A 24,230-nucleotide genomic window follows, 5' to 3' on the forward strand; every position below is an offset into this window, starting at 1 on the left:
TAACTCCACTTGCGAGCTTCTGGTAAAGCGGAGGCATTTGACATGTATTCCCTTCCCATTTCTGAGCAACCAGAAGGACTCGTTTTCTGTAACTCAAAGGCAATTCTGGATGGCAGCTCCTGATCAACAACAAGATCCACTTTCGCTTAAATGAGCTTCAAAATTAGGTAAGGTCTGCATTCTTCAATGGTTGCCTGCGCATGTCAACATCACAGGCAACGAGAACTCACATAAACTGGCAAAAGAGGCTCAAAATCTCAACAATAATAATAAAGTAAATATCACTCTCTCGGACGCAAATGCCATGACCAAATACAGGTTGAAAGAAAATTCAATTCCAATAAAGCACCGGCTCCATAACATCAATGGAGATCGACTTATAAATAAAATCATAGTCAGGCTTAGAACCGGCCATCACAGAGGAAAACCTACAGAAACTGTTAACCAGAGAACAGGGGCTCCATTACCTAGCTGACATGATGTCTGCCTCACACGGATTAAAGCCCCTGCCTCCAGAAGCTATTTATTATGACTAAGCAGAATAAGTTTACAGTGGCATACAAGGCCTTCAAGAACACAAGAACATAAGTAACATAGTCATAAAAGACCCTAAAGAAAGCATGTTACAAGTAGTACCTATAGCATTCAAACAATAAACCGAGTATACTTTCATAATTTGTACTGAAATTATGAAATACTTTCAAAACTGAGTCCAACTAATTTAAATAAAAACTAGTACAAACGAAATATAATACATCCATTACTGTATTATACACAATTAATATCAATTAGATTCACAAATTCAAGAAGAACCATTCAATTTAGAAAAAAAATGCATAAAGATAAACTAAGACAATAATAAACTGCCAAATAAAATTTTTTCATATGAATTCAGAATTAAGAACCAATAACTTTGATACCTGAACAATATTATCATAAAATACACTGAACCTGAGATATTATTACAATGCAAAACATAAATTTGGTTTAAAAACAAAACCACTCCAAGTAATATAAAAACTCTACATCAGGTTTGCTGGCAACGCGATAGAAATACAGTACAAGAATAATGCCAACATAAATATATGAAAAATTCCGATTCCAAAAACCACATACATTCAAAAATAAGTCAAAGAAAATTATTATAAAATACTGCCTTAAATGCACATTTTACAATAGAGAACTCAAGTAAAACCAATAAAATTCACAAAAACAGGTCAACTATTCAATTCAGAAAAGTGCAAAAAGGTATACAAAATAATTATTCTAGATTAGGTTTGCTGGCATCGCTAAGACAAATGCAATACAAGAAAAACGCCGACACAAAATTTTACAGAATTTCAAAATCAAAAACAAAATGCATTCAAGATTAAAGTAAAGAAAATTAATATAAAATAACTATCATGAATGCAAATTTTTATAATAGAATGCACAATTAATGCCTATCAAATTCACCAAAGTGAATCAATTCAATTACAAAAGAACGCATTAAAATATGCAAAATAATAAAATTGTCACAAAAATATTCTGTTAAATTTAATTAACAATTACAAAACTAATAGGCTACAAGTAACCGTTACAATTTATAAGAGCATAGATGCATTCAATGTCAGATACGTCTGTTCTACGTAAAACCACTTCTAATTTTAAATCAGTAACATAAGTAGTGGAAACAACAAAACTGAACAATAATAAGCATCAAACACACAAAGTTAAACAATTACCATTATACAGTAAAAATCTAACTGGCGCTGAAAGTCAATTACTCACTCCCAATAGAGATGATCTGAGAGAATTATTTACAGAAAAATTTAATTCCTGACAGAAAAGCATAATTTCCTTAAATTTCTTACTCTCACTAGAGTTTTTTAATATCATTTCAGCCCATTTTGGCCTGTGTTGATCTAAAGGTTTATTCAAGTGAAGGTTTTTAGTAAATGGACAGTGAAAGATAAAGTGTTCAGGGTCTCCCAACTCCCCGCAAGAACAAAGCTCAGTCGTACGTAGTCCAAATCGGAAGAGATATGTATTAAAAGGTCCATGACCAGTGAAAAATTGAGTATAAAAATTCGATGTGCTTCTTTTACTGAGTGAAACTTTTGGAAAGAAAGAGAAGACTCGTCTTCCTGTGGAGTCATTAGTCCATCTTTCCTGCCATTTCACAAGCAGTGTATTTAAAGTCTCGCTCTTCAAGTGTGAAAAAGGCAATTTCGTTGGATTTTCAATTCCGTTGATATCATTAGCAGCCCATTTAGCTAAAGTATCTGCTTCTTCGTTGCCCAGTATGCCAACATGAGCTGGCACCCAGGTAAGAAGTAGTCTTTCAGATGAATTAAATCTTAGCAATTTCTCTTGAATAACTTGTACAATCGGATTTCTATTCGTAATGTCTGAGATAGCCTGCAGACTAGATAATGAATCACTGAAGATCTTAGTCTTGCCCAATAGATTTCTTTTAATATAAGTGAGAGCAGCGTTTATCGCTAAAAGTTCTGCCTGAAAAACAGTATTTCTGTTATCAAGCCTTCGAGTCCATGTATATACCTTTTGAGTATTGTTAAATACACAAAATGCACAACCTGTTCCACGTTCAGTTTTAGAACCATCTGTAAATAGAGCAATGTCATTGGCTACTGGAGCCGTATAGTATAAATTGACTGCAGATTTGAGTTTTAAAGAGGCAGGATGGCCAAGATTAGATGGAACCCGTAGTTCATAATCATTTACTAGGTGATGTTGGTTCCATAAATCCCCATTCAATCGTAATCGTAGGATCCGTCCTAAGAAAGAGTCTCTTTGAGCCTGCAGATCTAATAGAGGTATACCCGCCAAAATCTGCAGTGAGGCTGTCGAGGTTGTTCTATAACCTTTGGAAATAAGTAATAGCTGATGCCTCTGTATTGAATTCAGTAAGCCACTCACAGTTTTGTTCATATCAAAACCCTAAATGGAGACTCCGTACAAAAGAACTCTTTCAGTGATTGTTTTATACCACAGCCGCAAGATTTTTGGGGAAGTACCCCAATTAAGGCCCATAGTCTTTGTCATGCCATTCGTAAGAACGGCACATCTCTGTTTAAGATGTTTCACATGTGGAAACCAAGACAGCGTATTGCTGATAACAAAGCCTAAATATTTCAAGGTGTTTGCACATTTTATTGGCCTTCCATGGATTTTTATAGACGGATTTCGATGCATTTTTCTTTTCCTACCGATAAACAACATAGTAGTTTTCTCTTCGGAAATTCTTAATTTATGCATGTCTGCCCACTCTACAAATTTATTAATCGCTTGTTGAGCTCTTACTTCAATGTCCTTTACGCCTGAGATAATTAACAGGAAATCGTCGGCATAAGCTTGCAAAGTTACTTGTTCAGTATTTTCAAACATACCAAAGGCCGAATTAGCGACTAAGTTCCACAGGGTTGGTCCTAAACAGGAACCCTGTGGACAGTCTCTTTGCAAATCTTTTATTAAAATTTCATTATCCAGGGTTAATTGAATTTTGCGTTGTTCCAAATAATTTCGAATTAAATTCAAAATTTCTACAGGGCAGTTTGCGCTATCCAATGCATCAATTATGTCAGGCCACCAGACCGTGTCAAATGCACCACGTATATCAATGGAGATGATTAACGTGTGCTTGTTACCATCCTTGTTGCGTTTTACTGTGTTTAGCAGATTAAAAACAGCCATTTCAGTTGAAACCCCCTTTTTAAATCCAAATTGAAAGTCGCTGATCACTTTATTTTTAGTTAGAAAATAATTTAGTCTGTTCAATATTAATTTTTCAAAGAGTTTATTTAAAGAAGAAAGAAGACTCACTGGTCTATAAGAAGACAAAATAGCAGGATCTTTACCTTTTTTGCCAAATAAAACTATTTCGGCAATTTTCATCTGCCGTGGAAATAAAGCCAATTTCCAACATGCTCGAAACAATTGGGGGAATTCTTTGAAAAGTATCTTTATGATAATATTATCAAGACCGTCTGGTCCGGGGGCCTTCTTAGACGGTAGAGAACGAATTGTATTTTCTAACTCCTCAAGCTCCAGGAGGGCAGAGTCACTTAAAGTAGAATTCCAAGTTTGATTTTTAAATTTTTCTCGCATTACTTAATGTAAATCCATATCGTCAATCTCCAAATCCAATGGAAATAACTCATCTAAAATTTTTTTATATTTCTCTCCCAGAGAAGTACAGTCCGGAGCTACCTCTACTGGCAGCTGAAGAGGTCGAAATACTCTGTCCACTGCAATCTTTTGAGTGATGCCATAAGGATTTTCAATAGCAGCACAAAATGCCTTCCAAGATTCACTTTTTGTCTTTATAATCAATCTTTTAAAAATTGCTAGTTCCTTCTTATAAGAAATTTTAAATGAATGCCTTATATTGTCATCCCTTTCTTTTTGCATACGTCTCCTTAAAGCACGAACTTTGTTCCTTTTTATTGTGAGCGAGTCAGACCACCATGATGTAGAGGTTTTAATCCGTACTCTTTTCGACTTATAGGACGCTGTTGCTGCATCCATCAATGAACCAATAAAAAAGTCGTAGTTATTTTCTAAATCCTCTCGAGAAGTATTAGATTCAAATAAATTTATAAATTGAGAAATTCGTGGACGAAGTTTCTCAATAAATTTTTCATGTCCACCATATGAAGTTTTAAATCTACGTTTTAAAATTATGTCTTCCGAGATTCCAATTTCAAACAAAATAATTTGATGATCACTAATAGACAAACCTGTCAACACCCTCCAATTTGTAATAGAAATTGCAAAAAGGAGATGAAGCTAATGTAATATCAGGCCAACCCTTGGCTCTGACAGTCAAGAATGTTGGCTCTGAATCGGAGGAATTAAGAACACACAGTCTGTTTTCGTGGATAAAATCAAGAACTTTAGCAGCCCTATGATCTTCTTGATTTCCACCCCAAAGAGGACTCGTAGCATTAAAATCACCCGCAATAAGCAAATGATCATTATGAATAATATGTGAACAAAGTTCGGTTAAATTGCTATCTAAATCGGTCGTCGGTGGAAAATAAACGTTAGCAATATTAATACTTCTATTGATAAATTGCAAGCGAATTGTCACTGCATCTAAAGTTCTCGCCACAAAAAATGGATTTAAAGGGCCGTTATATATTATCAACGCTTTAAAAGAACCAGAAAAGAATATCTTACTACAGTTTGGTAATCCAACGATCTTGCCATCTTTGACATAACGTTCTTGTAAGAGAGCAAGCTGTATTTCATTTCTAATCATAAAATCAATAAAATTTAAAGTAGCTGCCCTTGATCTCTGTAAATTTACTTGTGCACAAGTCAGACCCGAACCTACAGAAACTGTAATAACTATCCGGACACAAAACTGACGACTGCACACACTTTTTTTACTGTCCGGTCATCCTTGCTGAGCTGTCAAAAATTCGGGTCCTGTTTAAGAGACCGAACCTCTACGACGATAACATTTTGCAGATTGCCCGGGCTGTCATCTTTGCCCATGGCACTTTTTGAATACGCTTTACCATAAACACGACAGCAACAACAAATAGTCATGATTATAGTTAGCAAAATAAAAGTTATGGAATAAGTGCAGTCATAAAGTATGGGCACTCACTACCTGGGATCATATTTATTATTACAGGAAAGTATTAGGGGTCAATAATTTGGCAAATGTATTCTTATTCTTGAATTAAGTAGTTACAGCTAAGGCTTTTAGAAAGATACAAAAGTCCTACATTCTGTCAAAGATGGTTCTGCAAAAAATCATAAATCAGCCACAAAATATTATACATTTTGATAAATCTTCGTTTATTCGAAGATCAAAATCTTAACTAATTTGAAATCTTCATGCATCGTTGAATTGCTCTTAAATTCATGAATACAAATAAGATTCTATAGCAAGGACTGTTATCTAGTGGTTTATTACTTTATATCACGAGGATCATACCATACAGATACGATAGAACTTAAAAGAGATAAATAAAATTTTGACCTTGCTCCGGTGGATGTGCTGGTGTTGGTATTCAGAGTCGAATTCGGGTTCAGAGAAGTAACTCAGATCTTGGTCGTAAGTGCTGTAGACGCCACCGCCATTCACATCTTGTTCGTAGATCCTCAGAACAGACCGGTCCCGAATGTCCCTACATGAAAAAAGAACAAAAAATTACAGCCAGTCACGCTCTTAAAACTACACCAGAGCCATCAGACATTTACTATGAAGAATTCTGTGTCATGTTTAAAAACTAAACACGAAACAAAACTTTGCTTAAAGATAAACTTTTTTTAGAGATGTTTAGAACATAATATGGTAAAGTAAACCAGTATTTATTGTAGAATATAAATTTACAGTGCACAATTAACGGTATATTATTTGTTGCAATAACGAAAGAAATATTTTAAAATAAAAGATAACACACTAAAAAAAAGATATATGTAAACAACGGATAATAATAATAAAAGGAAAACATTCGTAAGTAATAGATGATGATAAAAGACGTATAATTAATTAATTACTAATAATCACAGAAAGACATTTGTAAACGATAATAATGAATGGAAAATATTTGTAAATAATGGAGAAAAGGATAAAAAAATAAGATGTTTATAAACAATGTGATAAAAGAAAGATACTAGTAAGTAATCGACAAAGATTAAAAGAAGAGTGTTTGAAAGCAAGGGATAATGATAATAAATGAAACATTTTTGTAAATAAAAGATAACAATAAAATGGAGATATTTGCAAAGAATAGATAATAATAGAAGATATTGGTAGTATATATATATAAACAGTAACAGAAAATATTTATAAATAATGATTAATATCAAAAGAAGACATTTGCAAACAATGGATAATGATAAAAGAATAATGCTTGTAAATAACAAATAAATTGGAACAGGATTTCCTTGTCAGGTAATAAAAGAAGTCTCTTAGGATTGTAAAGAATTTTATATTAATTAACCAATTACTATAACTTCTTTCCTGTAATCCTAACCAGGATGCAAATTAGACAGTCGAGGGATGTGAATGACGTCGAGAAATTTGAATGTTTTAGAGACAGAGTTCTTGCTAGGCATCGCCTGCAGTTTGTATTCCGTCGCCCAGCCCTGTCAGTAAATATTCTGGCTTTAGCCATTTCGCTAGCCGACGTTAAAACGCGCCATTAAAGTATTGAGCCAGTTTAAATAGGCCCTCCGATTACGTTACATTTAATTTGGAATTTCAAATTTGTTATTTTAAATATTCGTAAGCGACGGAGTTCGTTAGATTTTGTCACAATATTTCAAAGGAAGCGAGTATTCGCTTCCCAGTCTAATAAGTGAAGACGGACTTAATTCCACACATCTAGAACCCTATTGGGTTCTGTGGAGAATAAAATGATTGTAAACAAGTTTCAGAAGAGACTATTAATAAAAAATTGAATTCCACTTTGGCTTAAACTATTACTTGACAGAAAAGTGATAACTATGGATTGTGATTTTTTTTTAAATTTATGAGATAAAAGAAAACTCTTCGAAAAGGTTGCCAACAAGCGACATTTAGTTTTATGCCGCCAAAAAAAACTATTCTTCATTATTTTACAATTTATTAATATTATAGAACCGAATTTTATAGTAAAGGCTTAAGCTTATAAACGAAAAAGAAAACTGAGTTTTTTCTTTCATTTATACTATGAATTTATTTCACACTAAATTTCCTCTAAGATAAGCAGGATGACTACACAAAATTTAAGCGAACTGAAAAAACAACAACAAACGTCAAGTAAATAATTTCTTGAAATATCATTAATATTCACGACTTACCACTACTTATTGCATTTATAATTCAGTATAAATCAGAGGTCATGCAAATCTAGTGTCAACTGTGGTTATACTTTTCAATTTAATTAAATTACGTAATTTTATGCAAGGTTTGCTCTGATTAATTTGAATTATCTTATGGGAACATTTCACAGAACCCGAAGTTTATCCTCAAAATTCTTCGCTAGTTTGAATAAGACTACTTATTTGTCTCAAATGATATTTTAAAGAATAAAAATTTAATAAACGCTTTCATTTAATATGCATTACCAGACGATTTATTATTATTATTAAAATTACTGCAATTGTTTCATAACTGACTTTTTTGTTACTGTATTAAAAATTTGTTAACTCTTATAGAAAATACTTAAGTAAATATCATCAAAAATAAAAAAAATCAATATATCGAGAATTATCTATTATTAATTTCAAATCTTTAAGCCAGTTTCCTGAAGCAAAAATAGTATGTATCTCATAGCATAAAATACACGGGAATTAAAGCTTGTTCACTCATTTGAGATGCTTCGATTTTACCTTGAGCACGGAAAGAGAAAGAATTGCCAGTTTAGCTAATCAGGCTGAGACAGCAGTCAAAATAATAAACTGGACCGATACCTGTTACCACTTAATAAAATATGCTCAGTCATGTTTTGAAAGGTTACTAAACATTACCTCCTTTTCAACAGCTACTGAATTGCTATCAGAAATTCTGATAACTGGTTGCCTGAAAATTTCATAACATGCAAAAATGTTTTCAACTTTTAGCATGATTATCAACTTCAAAAAAGGTAAGTGAAGCAAAAGTTACGCAAAAATACAAGTTCATCGATAAGGATGCGCCTGATTTTAAATCAGTATATTGCGTTTCATGATATATTAATCTATTTAGTTTTTACACTCAATAAAACTTAAGAATTTTAAAAATTATCAATTGGATGTCTATGGCCAGAGATAGAAGAGCTTGGAATTCGATTTTGAGGAAGGCAAGGGCCCATCCTGGACTGTCTGGCCATTGAAGAAGAAGAAGATTTTACACCAAAATAATTAGAAAGTAAATCTAGGAACGGGCAAGGTAACACTGAAGCTTCGCTCAGTAGTAATAACGCCAGTCTTTAACCGGCGAATTTTATTGGGGGCTTAGCCACCTGTTGCTAATCGATCATGCTTTGCCGTTGCTTAAAATCATCCAAATATGATTCAGCCTAGATATCTGGTGTGATTGTAGCAACGACATCAAATGATGCAAACAGAATAAAACTTTGATATCTGCCGTGAACCAACGGAACTCATATTCAAACTTATCAGCTATATGGCAAAAATCTAATGGAATTTGGTGTATAACCGCAGTTCTGGCTAGTACCTGAATGCCTAGAGGAAAAATTGGTAATAGAGCTTGTATCTATAGCCTGCGTCTTCTTAACTAGCTCTCTCAGGCCATGCTGCCCATTTCCAGGGTGTACCCTCTCAAAATGGGCCTTTCTAGCAATTAAAGGGCTAGTGACCTGTCTACGCAGGTTACTGCTTCCGGACTGGCTCTTATGTTTTCAGAATTTTTTACTGTTTGAAAATGTATAGTACAAAATATCTGTACAAAATATCTATGTATCCATCATCGGTGCAGTGGTAGCCACTGACCATGAAAGTGCTATCACGTTTTAAAGATGGTAAGGACCGATAAGTCTCTTTAGGTTTCTAAGTAGTCCCTCTCACGTTTCTCAATTTTGATCGGTATCGCCAAAATGTTGCATGCTTATAATAAACGTAATTATGGACAAACCAGCCCTTGTAGTCTTTTTATCCGCATTGGTTTTATTAAGAGAGGAATTCCTTGTCGTTCATCTCCCCTTTTTCTATTTTATGAAGATTCATGGATTTATGAACCTAATATAACACTACTGAGTGGGACAGGAAAGAACAACAACACAGCATCATAAAATATATAGAACGTAATCGCAGAAAGGGAAAAGGTTTTTTAAAAAGTGAGTTTTCATGAGATATACCTGAGGTCTTCGAGCTCGTAGAACATGTCCTTTGCAGGGTCATGAATGTAGACTCGGATATGTGGTGAGTCGAGATACTCCATGGTCAATTGCTTGGGAAATGAACGCACGAAGAGAGCCTTCACAGTGTCCATCGAGGTGATCTCGTTAGGAAGCAGCGCCCTCTTGGTCTCGCTCTGGTACTGCAGAAACACGAGACCTACAAAATAAAAGGAAAACAAATTAAAATGCTTTCAAATACTTTTCTTTATTTTCGACATTAACTCTTCCCAATGTGCATTTCAATAATCCATGAGACATAATTCAATAATAATGAGATTTAACCATGGTACTCTAATCTCATCTTTATTTTTAGGTGCCCCCATATATTTAATGAGTATACAGTCTGGTTTAAATCCATTACACAAAGGATATGCAATATTAACTTTAAGAAAGTTCCAAGAACACCCAGCATAAAAAAAAATCCAATAAATCTACACTACGCCCGAAATAAAGGGTGGTGAATGATGATTCTTCACCACCAGGATTTGGTGTTTGAGTCCCCTAATACCCAGTCGCCCTTTAAAAGGAGGAGTATATAAGCTATTTTCACCATCCTTTCCGCATTTCTTCAAGGTGTAACGGTACCATACTCGCAGCGTATTCGAGAGTCCAGGACAGTCCCGGCGAGGACACTATATATTTTTCATGTCTTCCTGCTTCAAAATCATCTAATCACTCTACCAGGTATATTTTTCACATGCTACCTGCTTAGGGGGTAATGCTTCAAGCGTTATTTTGGGAGCAAAGAGTTCATGATTTTGATGTTTTTACGTTCAGTCAATCTGCTGGGGAAAGTTGATGGTGTACTTAATTATGGCAAAGCACACTAGGGCTATCTGCCTAAGGGGAGGGATGCCTTCGTGGAGGACTTTCTAAGGAAAACTGGCTCGTATACACGTTACAAATGGGGAAAACCACGAAAACGCCCATGCAGCCAACCCGTTCGCGGGATTTGAACCTCGGACTGAACTACCAGTGTTCAGCGACTTTACCGCTTGGCTGCTGTTAGGCCGGGGAAAGTTGAAATGGGTGCTTGTTTCTATGTTTGTTAACAGGTGCAGATTTTATAGAATTGGTAAATGTGGGTAGCTAGAGCAGTAATTCCTCTCATACTGTTTGATCATAGAAGACTGTAGAATTTAAAATGTTATTAAAAGGAAACAGACATCGAATACGTCATAATGTTATATACATAGAAAAAAAAACGGACATAATATGGTCGTCAAGAGGATCTTCTTATAAATCTTCCTAATCGAATATAAGGCCAAGATAAGCAATAACGTTTCACAATAACAACACGATCACTTGACTAGCCCAATGAAAATTGCTGTTTCAGATTCAAATCAGTACATTTGCTATTCCAGTGAGTACTTCATGCTATACGATTTGCAAACTTCTGATATCGATGTCAATGGCGGCATCCTAAGCCAGTGGTTGGTAGCTTAACCATGACCTTAATAACCAAAAGCTTGCTTTATCCTTAATGTTCGAGGCTAGCGCTGAGTTCTTTCCGGTAAGAGTGGAAGATTTCAGGCAATTGATTACGAGGAATAATTGTGCCTGTAAAGAGATCGTCAGGTAAATCTTTAATTAACAATAATTGCGCAAAAGAAATTGACTTGAGAAACCTACGAAATTCTTTTATAAAGAAAGAGTAAAACTTACAGCTAGAAACACCTCAACACCATAGAACAACGTCTTTTACTCCTAATGAAAATGTGAAAATTTATTAATTTTTTAGAGGTATTTACATAAAAGCTTCCGCAAAGTTTTCTAATATTTTGGTCTTTAAGATGGTCATAAAACAGCTAAGAAGGTTCGAGGAGTATCCAGAATATAAGTTCCATTAGCAAATTGTGGCACTACAGCGTTCGTTGCATGTACTTAAGGTGAATTTTGTTTTACCTATTGACAAGCCACAGATGCAATGTGAAGAAAATCAGGTCGTGCTGATGCGTCAGACTTTTGAGTTTAAAATATTCATGACAACAGGGCGAACAATTCTGGGAAGTGCATTTGGAAATTGCGCTAGTGATATAGAGGTAAGGAGATGGAAAGGATCAACACATTTTGCTGCGAACAAACTCATCAGACACATACAGCCAATATTTAAAATGAAGTTCCCATATCAAAATTTTTCTTGGTAGCATCGATGACGATGATTTCAAAAAGTGCTGCGATCTAAAACAAGACGGAACATTCTACGAAACACGGTACCCGCTTAGAATATCAAAAACTGAAACCCCATTAAAAGACAATAAATTTGTAATTATGAAGAAGAGAAATTTAAGATATAACGAATACAACTACAATAAAATAATTAACAAACAAACTTTTACTTAGATCCTTAACTGGAATTTATTTTTTTCATGCCCTGCATACATTAATTGAGCATAATTTTACGATATATAAATATCCATAAATATATGCTTTAGAATATCGACATACTAAGTAATTGTTTTCTCGGTTGCTTACACCAGTCAGTGTCTTACCAAATCTTGTGCATCATATCAATATATCGTTTGCAAGATACTTTTCGTAAATATTGCATATTTCCATGCATAAGCAAGAATGTTTCGCAAACCTTTTACAACTAAAATCTGGAAAAAGGCTTATTTAGAAGTTCATAATGATTTATAAACAACTATATAAATCACATTATAGGTTAAATAACTGAAAATAATATTTTTATTCTATTTAATTGTAATATATATGAATCAAATTTCTAAGCATTCTATTTGACGTGGGATCATGTCACTTCTGCCTTTCCGTTTTCCCGCCAGAATGAAAATTTAGTTCCCGTGTATTTAAGGTTAGGGTTTTGAGATTATAAAACAGAGTGCGTTCTGCCTCTTCAGACCACTTACTAGGTTTCTGTTTTAGATAAGAGTTATTGTCGTCAGCCTTGCATTATAAACGTCGATAAAAGAAATCCATTCCGGTGAAGTTCTTAGCCAACTTCGCGTTGATATGCTCTGAGTAGCTTTTGGCTAGAAATGCTGGCGGAGTGGTAAGCAACAGATGTGTCTTCTGCTCATTTTATTTAGTTTTAATTAGTTAAGGGTCGTTTACGCCCTTCCCAAGTTTCAACGGTTATTTTAGACTTAACAACTTTGAATTTATATCACTACCCTCAATTTCGCCATTAACATTGCTGACATCTGTATCGTAGATAATATTTTCAGTGCCATTCATAGCAGGACTTAGCAAAAGTGATAACTTTTAATTTAAAATTAACAGATGGCCTCATCATTTTTTTCGGATACCTTTCGCTGTACAGCAGAAGTGAAGAATTTTATTTTACTCGTGAACAACGGAGAAGGGTAAACTTAAAAAAAAAAAAAAAAAAAAAAAAAAAAAAAAAAAAAAAAAAAAACCCTGAAATGTCTCAGATTTTAAATTACGTCCAAAGGCGCGTTTTTTTAACATTTTGTATGTTACATTTATTTATTAAATATCACGTTCTTTGCACTTAAACATAAAATTCACTTCAAGAGCAATATCGCAAAATAGGTTTAAATTGAGCATATCTTTAGAATTTCCGATACAGAGACTCACGCGCTAGAGGTAAAAATGTTTTTTCTGCACAACGTTGCCATTGCTCGCTTTGAAATCCTTGAGTTTGTTAATCAAAAACTCGTTAAAGTTTTACAAAATAGGAAATCGATAATAAAACAAATTCCAAATTTCAAATTTGGTCTTCCACATGCCCATATTCGTAGGAGGATTACGTCATTCAAAATTTGATGGCTCTCGGTACCGTTGTTTTATCACAATGCGAGAAATATACATACATTTATGCAGATTTTTCATTATTTAATTTCTTTAAATATAACACAGGGCGATAATACTTTGCGGCAATAGTTTGAAAAGTGATTCGCCGTTTGTAGTGCAAAATCATAAAACGAAAACAATAGTCCTTAAGGGACAAAGCCCCTTTGGACTAAAGAAAAAAAAATTAAAATTAGACACGTCTCTTTCAAAGCACCAGATAATGCAAATGTCCGAAAGTTAGAAGAACTTAGGGAGAGAAACTATTAATTCTCCAAACTGCAGTTTTTTTCTAGAATACTCTCATCCCTATTTTTCGAACGGAAGCTGGAAATAAATAGACTTCAGCTCGCTTGATACGTCTTTCAGTTTTGGTTGAATTTTTGCAGTAAAATCTCGGCTTGTATTTGGAAATAATCGAGACCACTCTGTTCTAAAATTGAAGTTATAATTTTAAAAAAATGAAATCTGTTTATCCAGAAAATGATTTTCATTATTCGCAGTAAGCCACACATTTCATATTTATTTCACTGACGAAGACTTCATTGATAACAAATGACATTTTTTATTCCCGAAACATATCTAACTGCAAGCAATTTATTACGCTAATGGAAACTTAATTGCACCGTTAGAAAGCAGATTTAGAAGCTGCTGTTAAGCGCATAATTAAGCCTTCACAGGGAAATGTATAAATATTTATTGCGGTTTCAATGACCTTCGATAAATTTAATTGTCACCATAATAACGAGTACATTACAATGGAATAATGAATCATAGCAACGAATTACAGGGTAGAGGAGAAAATGAATATTTATACTCAGTACAAATGGCAAATAGGCAAACGTTTGGGATCATAATGCTGATCTAAGGATCATTAATATTTAGCGCACATAGCAAATTAATCGCAAATCAGAAATTTCAAATAAATAATGATTCCCCAGGAAGACATTATTATCATTGACTATATATTGTTATATTTTTTTGATTTTTTTTTAACTTTATGTCAGAATGAAACCTCACACTTTATTATTATTATTTATAAACGTATGATTTCCTTAGTTTTACGACTATATTCTCTTTCAGCTTTAACGTGTTTGTCTACAATAAAATATTCGAAGGCCTGGATTAACAGAAATAGTAAAGATATAACATTAAATCAGTACTTCTGAAAGCCAGTATTGCTCCATTTTTTAAATGATTTTTTTTAAATATTTTCTAACATTTTACAGGTAAATAAATATTAGGGATATTTTATAACTAAGCTGTCCAATCGTATAAAATAAGCTTACGACAAAAAATAATGATATTGTCCCAGATACATTCACTCATACAGTTAATTTTCATTTTTTAAAAGGTAAATTAAACTTCATATAGAAATATCCTTCCATTAAAAAAAACCGAAATGTTTTAAATATGTCTCATTTTTAGGACTGAAGGGGAGAATATACTGCCTTTGAATTCTGCATCCGAAGGCATAGCAGTGGTCGAACGATAAGATAGCCGAACACTAGTATTTCAGTCCTGGTGAGCGGCTGGCTGTACAAGAACTTTCGTAGTTTTCCCATAAATGGAACTAGCTTTTTTAAAACGTTCTTCATGAAGGCATCGTTTTCCTTAGGCAGATAGACATCGGGTGCTTTGCCACAATCTAAAATAATCTTAATGCAGAATCAGGTCTGGAATGAAGAATTTCCCCGTCTTTCCCCAAATCACAACGCAAAGCCACACTACAATCAATACACGATTGTAGTGTATTTCAACTTCATATTTGTTCCGTTCTATCCTTACAATCCTTAGATACGTCCGGAAGTTGATTTTCCCCAAAATTGCCGCCCAGATTAAATAGTGGTTAGTGAAGTTGACTGCCATATTAGGTTCCAATCCCGGACAAGGCATGGATGTTTGTAAGCGTATAGTGTCTGTGCGGCAAGGTAGCACTCAAAACACACCGCGAAGCCGAATTCTTCTCAAGAATTTGTTAGTAGGGTTAAGAAGGGTGAGAGGCTCTCGGACCGACCCATGGAGTGCTTTTTCTCGGATTGTTTCCGGGCCAGAAGCTTAGCAGTTAACAAAGCCCGGCGAAATCTAATACGTTTAGAAATAGGATACCTTGGTTTAATCTATATCTGTCCCTCAAATTGAAAGAGGCGCTGAAGTTTCTTTAGCAAAAGCCTCAGGGGAAAAAAAGACATTAATCAAGGAGAGATTGAATATATATAAAAAAAATTGAAAAGGATGTACAATGAATGGTAAGTACATGGAAAAATTAATATGAATTTTGAAGACCAATAAATTTTCTTCATTTTGATGACAATATCATTATTTTTTGTCGTAAGCTTATTTTATACGATTGGACAGCTTAGTTAAAAAATATCCCTAATATTTATTTACCTGTAAAATGTTAGAAAATATTAAAAAAAATCATTTAAAAAATGGAGCAATACTGGCTTTCAGAACTACTGATTTAATGTTATATTTCTTTACTATTTCTGTTAATCCAGGCCTTCGAATATTTTATTGTAGACAAACACGTTAAAGCTGAAAGAGAATATAGTCGTAAAACTAAAGAAATCATACTTTTATAAATAATAATAATAAAGTGTGAGGTTTCATTCTGACATAAAGTTAAAAAAAATCAAAAAAATATAACTGGAATTAAAGTTATCCAAAAAAATACGAAAAAAGATCGATGTAATTCTAAAAGCTATTGGAGATGTACTTAATGAAAGAGGAGATAAAAGTTACAGTTACAGAGGTATTAAACCAATTTACTTCTGAACACTTCGAACTTAAACAAGTAGATAAATAAATAAATAAATAAAGAGCACCAAAGCCGAAAACCTGAATGGACTTGGGATGAAATTCACTAGCAGTGATTGAAAAAAAAAATAAATAAAACGAAATAAAAATAAATAAATAAAACAGAACAAGAATGAGAAAAGTGATTTCGAATGTGTAGAATTTCGAGCGGAAAATTTCGAAGCGACACATTTATTTCGGGATTCCATCGGTTCTGGAATTCTTTTCGAAGCGGAGCGAAATTCTGTTCTTTGTTTTGGCAGACGGCTTTAAACTTAGTAGCCAGAAATTGCGAATTTCGATTTGTTTCTTCCTTGCGGCATTATCCAAACTCAAGGCGTCAAATGGGTTTCAGATACGGGGAGACTGAAACTCAAACGACTGCAATTTAACTTTACACCAAAATACAAATGTGAAACTAGGTACCAACTTTTTGCAGCCGAAATGCCAGCAATTTATCTGTGTTACAATATACAGCAACATAGAGAGATGAAACAGGATGGCGCTTTTAAGCAGCCTTTCCCTATTCAACATTTTGGCTTAAATTTACAAGAATGCCAATATATATATAGTCTATTCATCATTTACCTCTCGATGTTCTCAACTAAAAATACATTCTTACTCAAAAAAATAAGCAACAAAGGTAAAATACGGAATAAAACAAAAACTATTTTAATGGATATGCGTGAAATCGATCCAAGACGTTGGTGTGGCATTACACACATAGGAAACAATAAAACGAAGGCATACAAAAAGATATGTATTACGATCAACACATTTCGAAAAACCAAATGAATCGGAAGAATGCGCAATGGAAGCATCACGCTAATAACGTGTACGATACCCTCTAGCTGAAATGCGTGCTTGACAACGGTGCGGCAACCTGGCAAAAGAGTTGTTGGTCGTTTGTTGTGGCAGTAGCGCCCATTTCTGTAGTAATGCATGGCGGAGCTTGTGGAGGGTACCTGGCGACACACCGTCCTCCCAACATGTCCCACACATACTCTATGGGATTCAGGTCCGGTGATCTAGCAGGTCAAGGAAGATTTGGAATGGTTTTATTCTCCAGATAACTCCGCACTATTCGAGCTCTAGGCAGGCGGGCGTTATCGCCCATAATATCATGTAGATACCCATTGTAGGGATAAAAGGATGCATAAGAAGGTGTAAAATTTCGTCGCGATATCGTACAGCTATGACGGAAACACCAGGAATCATATAAAAGTCGGTGCGGCCGTTCATTGCTATCCCAGCACATACAAGTAATGCTCCTCCTCTATAATGGTCTCTTTCAATAATGTTTGCGCCCGATAGCGTGTCCCTGGCTCTCGCTATGTCATTACCCTTCGGGAATCTGGATGTTGAATTCAGACTCATCTGTAAAGATTATGTGGCCCAAATGCTCTAGTATCCAACTACGACGTTCACGGGTTCAATCAACCGCACACTGACAGACCACAGGCCTTCGGGCGTACAGTCCACTTCATGCAGTCGACGCGATACAGTTTGGCGAATATGGGCCGTCCTGCAGTAGAGAGATGCGAAGCCATCTTTCATGCTGTTGATCTACGGCATGTTCACATAGCAAACACGTTAAAGCTGAAAGAGAAAGGAAGGAAGCAACACAGAAAGCGATCGTCTGTCGCTGTAATCCTCCGGCGTTCACAAGTAATATGGTTATCCTCTTCTACAGGGATTTTTGATCCCTTTGGTAACGATTCCATAGCCATGGCACTACGACGCACATTCAGTTCTCTGGCAACAGCAGATTGTCTGCAACAGCTTGCAACATCCCGACAGCCTCCAATGCATTTCATCGTGAAAAATGGTGTCTTCGGCTCATGCTTTCCGCTTCGGCTATCTCGGATTACATGGAACTATCGCTGCTTGCGAACTGACTTGATCCAGCATGCCCCTTTTCAAGGCACTGTGTGAAGTGACCACGAGATTGAGTTTTATGATCATTTTTGATTGCCTATTTGCATTCGGCGATGCAATCTCTACCTCATATGTAAATTGCATGTTTTAATTCCCTTTTTTGTATTCGAACCTTTTCTTTTAGCATTTGTTGCTTATTTTTTGGGCACGAGTGTACTTATAAATAAAACAAATTTTGCAACTGAGAAATCCCATACTAAGTTAATGTTTGCAAGCTGATTTACGCTGGTATTTCTGTAATGTAAAACTTGCAACTCCATTAAAAATTAACTTTTTTATGTTAAAATTGTTTTGTTTTATTGTCAACTAAAACCGAAAGCTTTTAGTTGTGCTACCAGCGTAGTTATAATTTTCGTATTTATTGACTTTTGATAACGACTGGGTACGACTGCACGTAAGCAGTTTCGATGTTCGAAATTGTGTAGCCAGCGGAGGAACAGAAGAATCAAGGTTGCTAATAAAAAATGTTTCAAAAGTTTATAATATTTTGATACAAAGTGACACACATTATGTATATATATTCTATGTTACATTTACAATAATTATATATTCATTGCAAGAAATTTCTACCCTTTCAGCATTTTGAAATATATTGTTTATGCCGTTATATTACTTATTCAGCATTTCAATGCACATTTAACACATATTTCATGTTATTTCTACACTTACTAAACAGAAATTGAATCCATGATTATTTATACATATTTAATCCTATATTTACACTAGTTCGATACACGTAACCCACTGTTTTTACAAATTCAACAGCTCGGTATATTGTGTTGGTACTATTACATTACATATACAACAGTTAAGTTCAAATTTAGTAGATAACTTATACAGTCACCGAAACTAAATTTATCAACTAAGAGTTTGCAATGCTTATTCGTTAACTTGTTTTAATAAAGATTGGACTAGAATATATTTGATTATTTTTAATTCGCTTATTCATTTTCGGTATCAAATGTTATTTTATTCGTATTAACTATCTCTCCAATGTAGCGAGAATAATATCTGAAATTGAAAACTTATCAAATGCGCAATAACTGTTAATAACCTATGACATTTACTCTTTAAGAAATAAATATGCAAATGGCACTCTCCATTTAATCTCGATAATTGAAGTGTCACAAACACTGGAAACATTCGAACTCCATTACGTTAATGATTCGGTTAAAAATCTGAAGACATCTGGCATTTTGTCTTTATTTCTTTTCTTTCTGCTAACAGAATAATCCCGGAACATCTCAGGGGGTAGCAGATATTCGAAGCTTCGAAAACAAACCTCCAAATATCTTACCATCTTTTCCTAGGATGCTCACTCACGCGTGGAATTTGAATGCGAAAGACAGCAAGCATTACCCAAATATAATTTTTCATCTCCCGGAATGCTAGAAGTCGGTTACCATGGAAACAAGATGAGACGGAGAGAAGTTACAAAAGTAGTAAGTCATTAACCTCTGCACGGTTCTCCATGAATGTTATGGTCTCGGACATTGAGATGAGACATTGTTTGTGAGGATACTTTACTGAAGCATAAGGAGACACAAATTAAGGTGGCAAGATGGGAAGAATTGCAGACAGTGAGAGCTTGCTCAGTACGATTTAATTTTTCTTTTAAGAACTGAAGCACATCAACTTGATGTTAAGTGTCAGAGCAATTAATAAAAAGCAATGGTGGCAGCATAATGTGAGAAATTTTCAGGAATATAATTTTAAAGGTTAAAAAGAACCTTGTTCTTTAGCAGCGTAAATGAAAATGACAAAGAACAGGTGCTAAAAGTAAGAATTACCGAGAAATTAGGGAATATATTCTAGGTTCCTGAGTCATTAGTTGATCGAAAAGTGAACAAAAAACAAGCTAAAAGAAAACACATTCTTGAAAAACTTTTAATAAAGAGGGTTAGAATTGGTATCATTAACCAGAAGTGAAATATTTCCATGGATGTGAAACGTCTCTAGTATGTTCGCTCAGGTTAATTGACAGCAATGAAAGCATAAGAGGGCTATCTACCCAAGGGAAGAGATGTCTTCATGGAGGATTTTCTGAAGACAAATCGCTTGTATTCACATTGAATTTGAGAAAACTACAAGCCATCATGTAGCTTGCCGACTCGTTCGGATTGAACCCGCTTCTAGAGGCCTTATCTAGTCAGCTACTGATGCGGCCGCCTCCAAGATGTTCTTTAAACCCTTTTTATTTTGAAGGCAAAGAAAAATGTATTTCTTGACCTGCAATTACGAACAGTGGATGGCTTAGGATATTCTTTTTTCTAAACACACGTGCTATACTCTTTAATAAGAAATATTCAAGGTCGTCCTTGTTTCACCAGTGCACATTAAACCATACTATCATAAATATTACAGATACTAAAAAATTTCGTATAAATTTGATCTTTAAGTAACGAAATGCGATGCACGAAAAGAGCTACATTTTCTATCATTTAGCTAGAATATTCTAGAATTTCACTTTATTGCTTTTATGTCGGCCGACGTTTATGTTTTCTCATTGCCATCCTCACAGCTGAGGATATTAGTAGTACTTAAATTTATTTACGTTACGCAATTTCAGTTGCCTCGGCATTTAATTCTTTGCCGAGTTCTTTTTATTATGTCTAGCATTAGATAATGCTAATCAATACTAACGTATCACAGCTTCTAAAAGTCTTACAGTCGAGTATTTGTATGTTTGGTACCAAGTTGTTAGGTTTATTTTAGCTAATAAGTTATTTTTATATATTCATTCGTGTAGCTCATACTTTTACCGTCAGCCTTCAACAGAATGCAGATTAGTTTGGGTTTAAATAGCGAGTGAATGCGTAATTTAGAAAAACTGGCAATGCACCAGAAAGCAGTTTATTTGAGTCGACTTAATTTTGGTGAATGATTTCCGGTACTTGATAACGCTTTGGCCTACAAGAGGACAACTGGATCCAGGCTTATTAAGTAATTAAAGTTACTTATCATGTTGTATATATTTAAGGCATCGGTACTCCTAACACACGTACCAGTGGATAAGTTTTATTAAATTTTAGTTATATCAACAAGACGTAGGTTTAATGAGACTTAGTGCAATTTTATTTCTTTTTTCGGAGTTTTAAACTTCTAGTTGCATGTGAAGAGAAGAATCTTGCCAAGATGCAACAAGGTATAGGCAATATTGTATAAATCTTGCAAGCGATTTAGCAAATTACCGTACATCAGAGCTGTTTCCATTCCCTATACTATAAAAATGTTAATTTTGTTCTCAGATTAAAGCAACACAACAAAATAGAAATAAATTAAGTCACTTAAGAACAGAACAAGTGAGGTTCTTAATGGAAGTTTTAAATGTTAAAACTAACATTAAATTAAGTTTTTAAATGTTAGGAACAGTTTATGAAAAACAGGTTTTCTATAGAATATATAAGCAATACATAAAATGCCCAGAATTTTTGAGCAAAGTATGAAATATTCGAATTATTTTAATATTATATACACATTCCCTAGGCACTGTATGTAATATCAAGCCATTAATGGCAACCAGCGTCGAAAGTTAAGTGCTTTGCCATGTGAAACCAGAAACTTCATTTAGCGGGAGTATTTTATACTTTGTTAGTTTGTCTTTTGGGATTGTATAGAATGCCTAGGAAATGTGTGAAATATTAATTGTTTCATAATTTGACGTGCAATTTTCGGCATTGTATATACAGCCTAAGAATAAAAAAGCAAATTATATTCTTTCGTGAAATACTTTATATAATTCATCATCTATTACATTAAAAAGACCTAAAAGGGTTACAGGGGCGTTTGGCAAGAGGTTTTGCTCCAATTTTGTAAATCAAACTCGGTAAGATAAATGCCAAATAAAAATTGATCATCGACACTGATCATATTAGCACAAAAATAATTTCTCAAAATTTAACGATGTTACATACAAATGACTACATAAGAATTAATAAGATTTTTAGTACGATATTTTTTAATTTTGCACATTTTAAATGACCATTTACTTACATAAATACTATTTTATTCCGATAAAATAATAAGTAAGTGACAGTTTAAATGTATATTTTCGTAAGAAAACTTTTAATCTTCTGTGATTCTTCTAATTTTTCTCCCTATTATTGTGAAGAGAAAAACACAGTTCTTTGTTGCCATTTTTCACAAGCAAAATTACTGCACCAGAGAACGGAAACAAGTAATAACGGCTAGTTTTTCGCTCTCTTTTTTGATACACGATTGCAAGCCGTTGTCAGAAACGGTTCCGAACATGAAAAAATCCCCATCTCAACATCATTTTAAGTCGGAACTTTCTTCATCACGTATTTATTTCTTTTTCTCTTTTTACAGGCAGGAACATTTTCCCCTTCCTCACTCAAAAATACACTTACAGATTTTCCCCTCCATCTTTTAATACAGCCCGAGTCATATGAACAGAATTTCTTTCTTTCTTTCTTTCTTTCTTTTTTTTTTTAATCTTTTTGTTTTAATGAAAGAATATGGCGGCTGCGAAAAAGGCTTAGGGAAAAGGAAATTAATATTTGATGCATGTTAGAGAATTTCAGAAAAGAACTGATTGGAAAGGCATTTTTCATTACGAATGGAAAGAAACGCTGCATTTCATCGCTGAATCCTTTTTTTTTTTTGTTTAATAAAGAACTTTTCGAATTTAGTTCAACGAATACGGGTATCGATTCTAAAAAAATCTGAAAGAATTAATTTTATTACACACGATACATATTTCTTCCCGTAAATTATTATGAATCAAACCTAAAGATACCTTTGATTTGAACCAATGATTTCATCCCATTAAATAATTCAAATAACACATAAGCACATCACATAAATATTTTCATCACGTAAATATATAAAACTGGGTTAATGCAATTACAAAAGACTAGGAACATTAAAAATGCAGTATTTTTGTAAAAAACCACCGAGGTTTAATTCTTAAAACTTTTAGCGTATTTTTGCGAAGCGGAAAAGCCATAAAATGTTGCAAAGATAATAAATAATATATCGTAGTACTAGAAAGAAAAATTACGTTTAGAATATATATGAAATAAAAGAGTTTTTGAAATAGGAAACGAAAAATTTGTAATTGAATCCGCTGGTGTAATGGAGAATAACTATAGGGTAAAAGAAAGAAAAAAAAATCGATAACAACTGGCTAAAAAATAAACAATAAGAATAAGCAGTTAATAAAAATAAATACAGAAACTAAATTATTATGTTTTATATACAGTTATTTCTTAATTCAAAAGAAGCTATTAGTCTCGCAATAGTATTTTGCGCTAGTTCACTATAAACGGCGTATCACTTTTCAAGTTATAGCCCCCAAATATTATCGCTCTATGTTATTCTTAAAAAAAAAAAAAAAAACTGAAATGTTTCAGATTTTAAATTACGTCCAAAGGGGCGTTTTTTTAACATTTTGTGTGTTACCTTTCTTTATTAAATATCATGTTTCTCGCACTTAAACCATAAGATCCAGTGCAACAGCAATATCGCAAAATAGTTTTAAAACGAGCATATCTTTAGAATTTCCGATACAGAGACTCACGCGCTGGAGATAAAAATGTTTTTTCTGCACAACGTTGCCATGGCTCGCTTTGAAATCCTTGAGTTTGTTAATCAAAAATTCGTCAAAGTTTTAAAAAATAGGAAATCGATCATAAAACAAATTTCAAATTTCAAATTTGGTCTTCCACATGCTCATATTCGTTGGAGGATTACGTTATTCAAAATTCGATGACTCTATGTACCGTTGTTTTATCACAATACGAGAAATATACATACATTTATGCAGATTTTTCATTATTTAATTTCTTCAAATATAATGCAGGACTCTAACATTTTGTGGCAACAGTTTGAAAAGTGAACCGACATTTATGAGTC

The 24,230-nt window shown here is 33.9% G+C and overlaps 1 protein-coding gene across 11 annotated transcripts in view; it reads right to left on the reverse strand.

The window, feature by feature from the left end:
• LOC118181150 (coiled-coil domain-containing protein CG32809-like) overlaps positions 1-24,230 on the reverse strand; it is a 1,535,131-nt gene that overhangs the window by 115,534 nt on the left and 1,395,367 nt on the right. For all 11 annotated transcript variants that reach the window (XM_085811658.1, XM_085811657.1, XM_085811656.1 and 8 more), the window contains 2 exons: positions 9,804-10,002; positions 5,999-6,146 (listed from right to left, as the gene is read on the reverse strand). In XM_085811658.1, the coding sequence (XP_085667784.1) occupies positions 5,999-6,146; positions 9,804-10,002 (347 nt within the window). The remainder of the gene's footprint in view (positions 1-5,998; positions 6,147-9,803; positions 10,003-24,230) is intronic.

The sequence above is a fragment of the Stegodyphus dumicola genome, chromosome 2, assembly GCF_044657685.1.
Source record: "Stegodyphus dumicola isolate Sdum_Otavi_A_Nest chromosome 2, ASM4465768v1".
NCBI classification, from domain to species: domain Eukaryota; kingdom Metazoa; phylum Arthropoda; class Arachnida; order Araneae; family Eresidae; genus Stegodyphus; species Stegodyphus dumicola.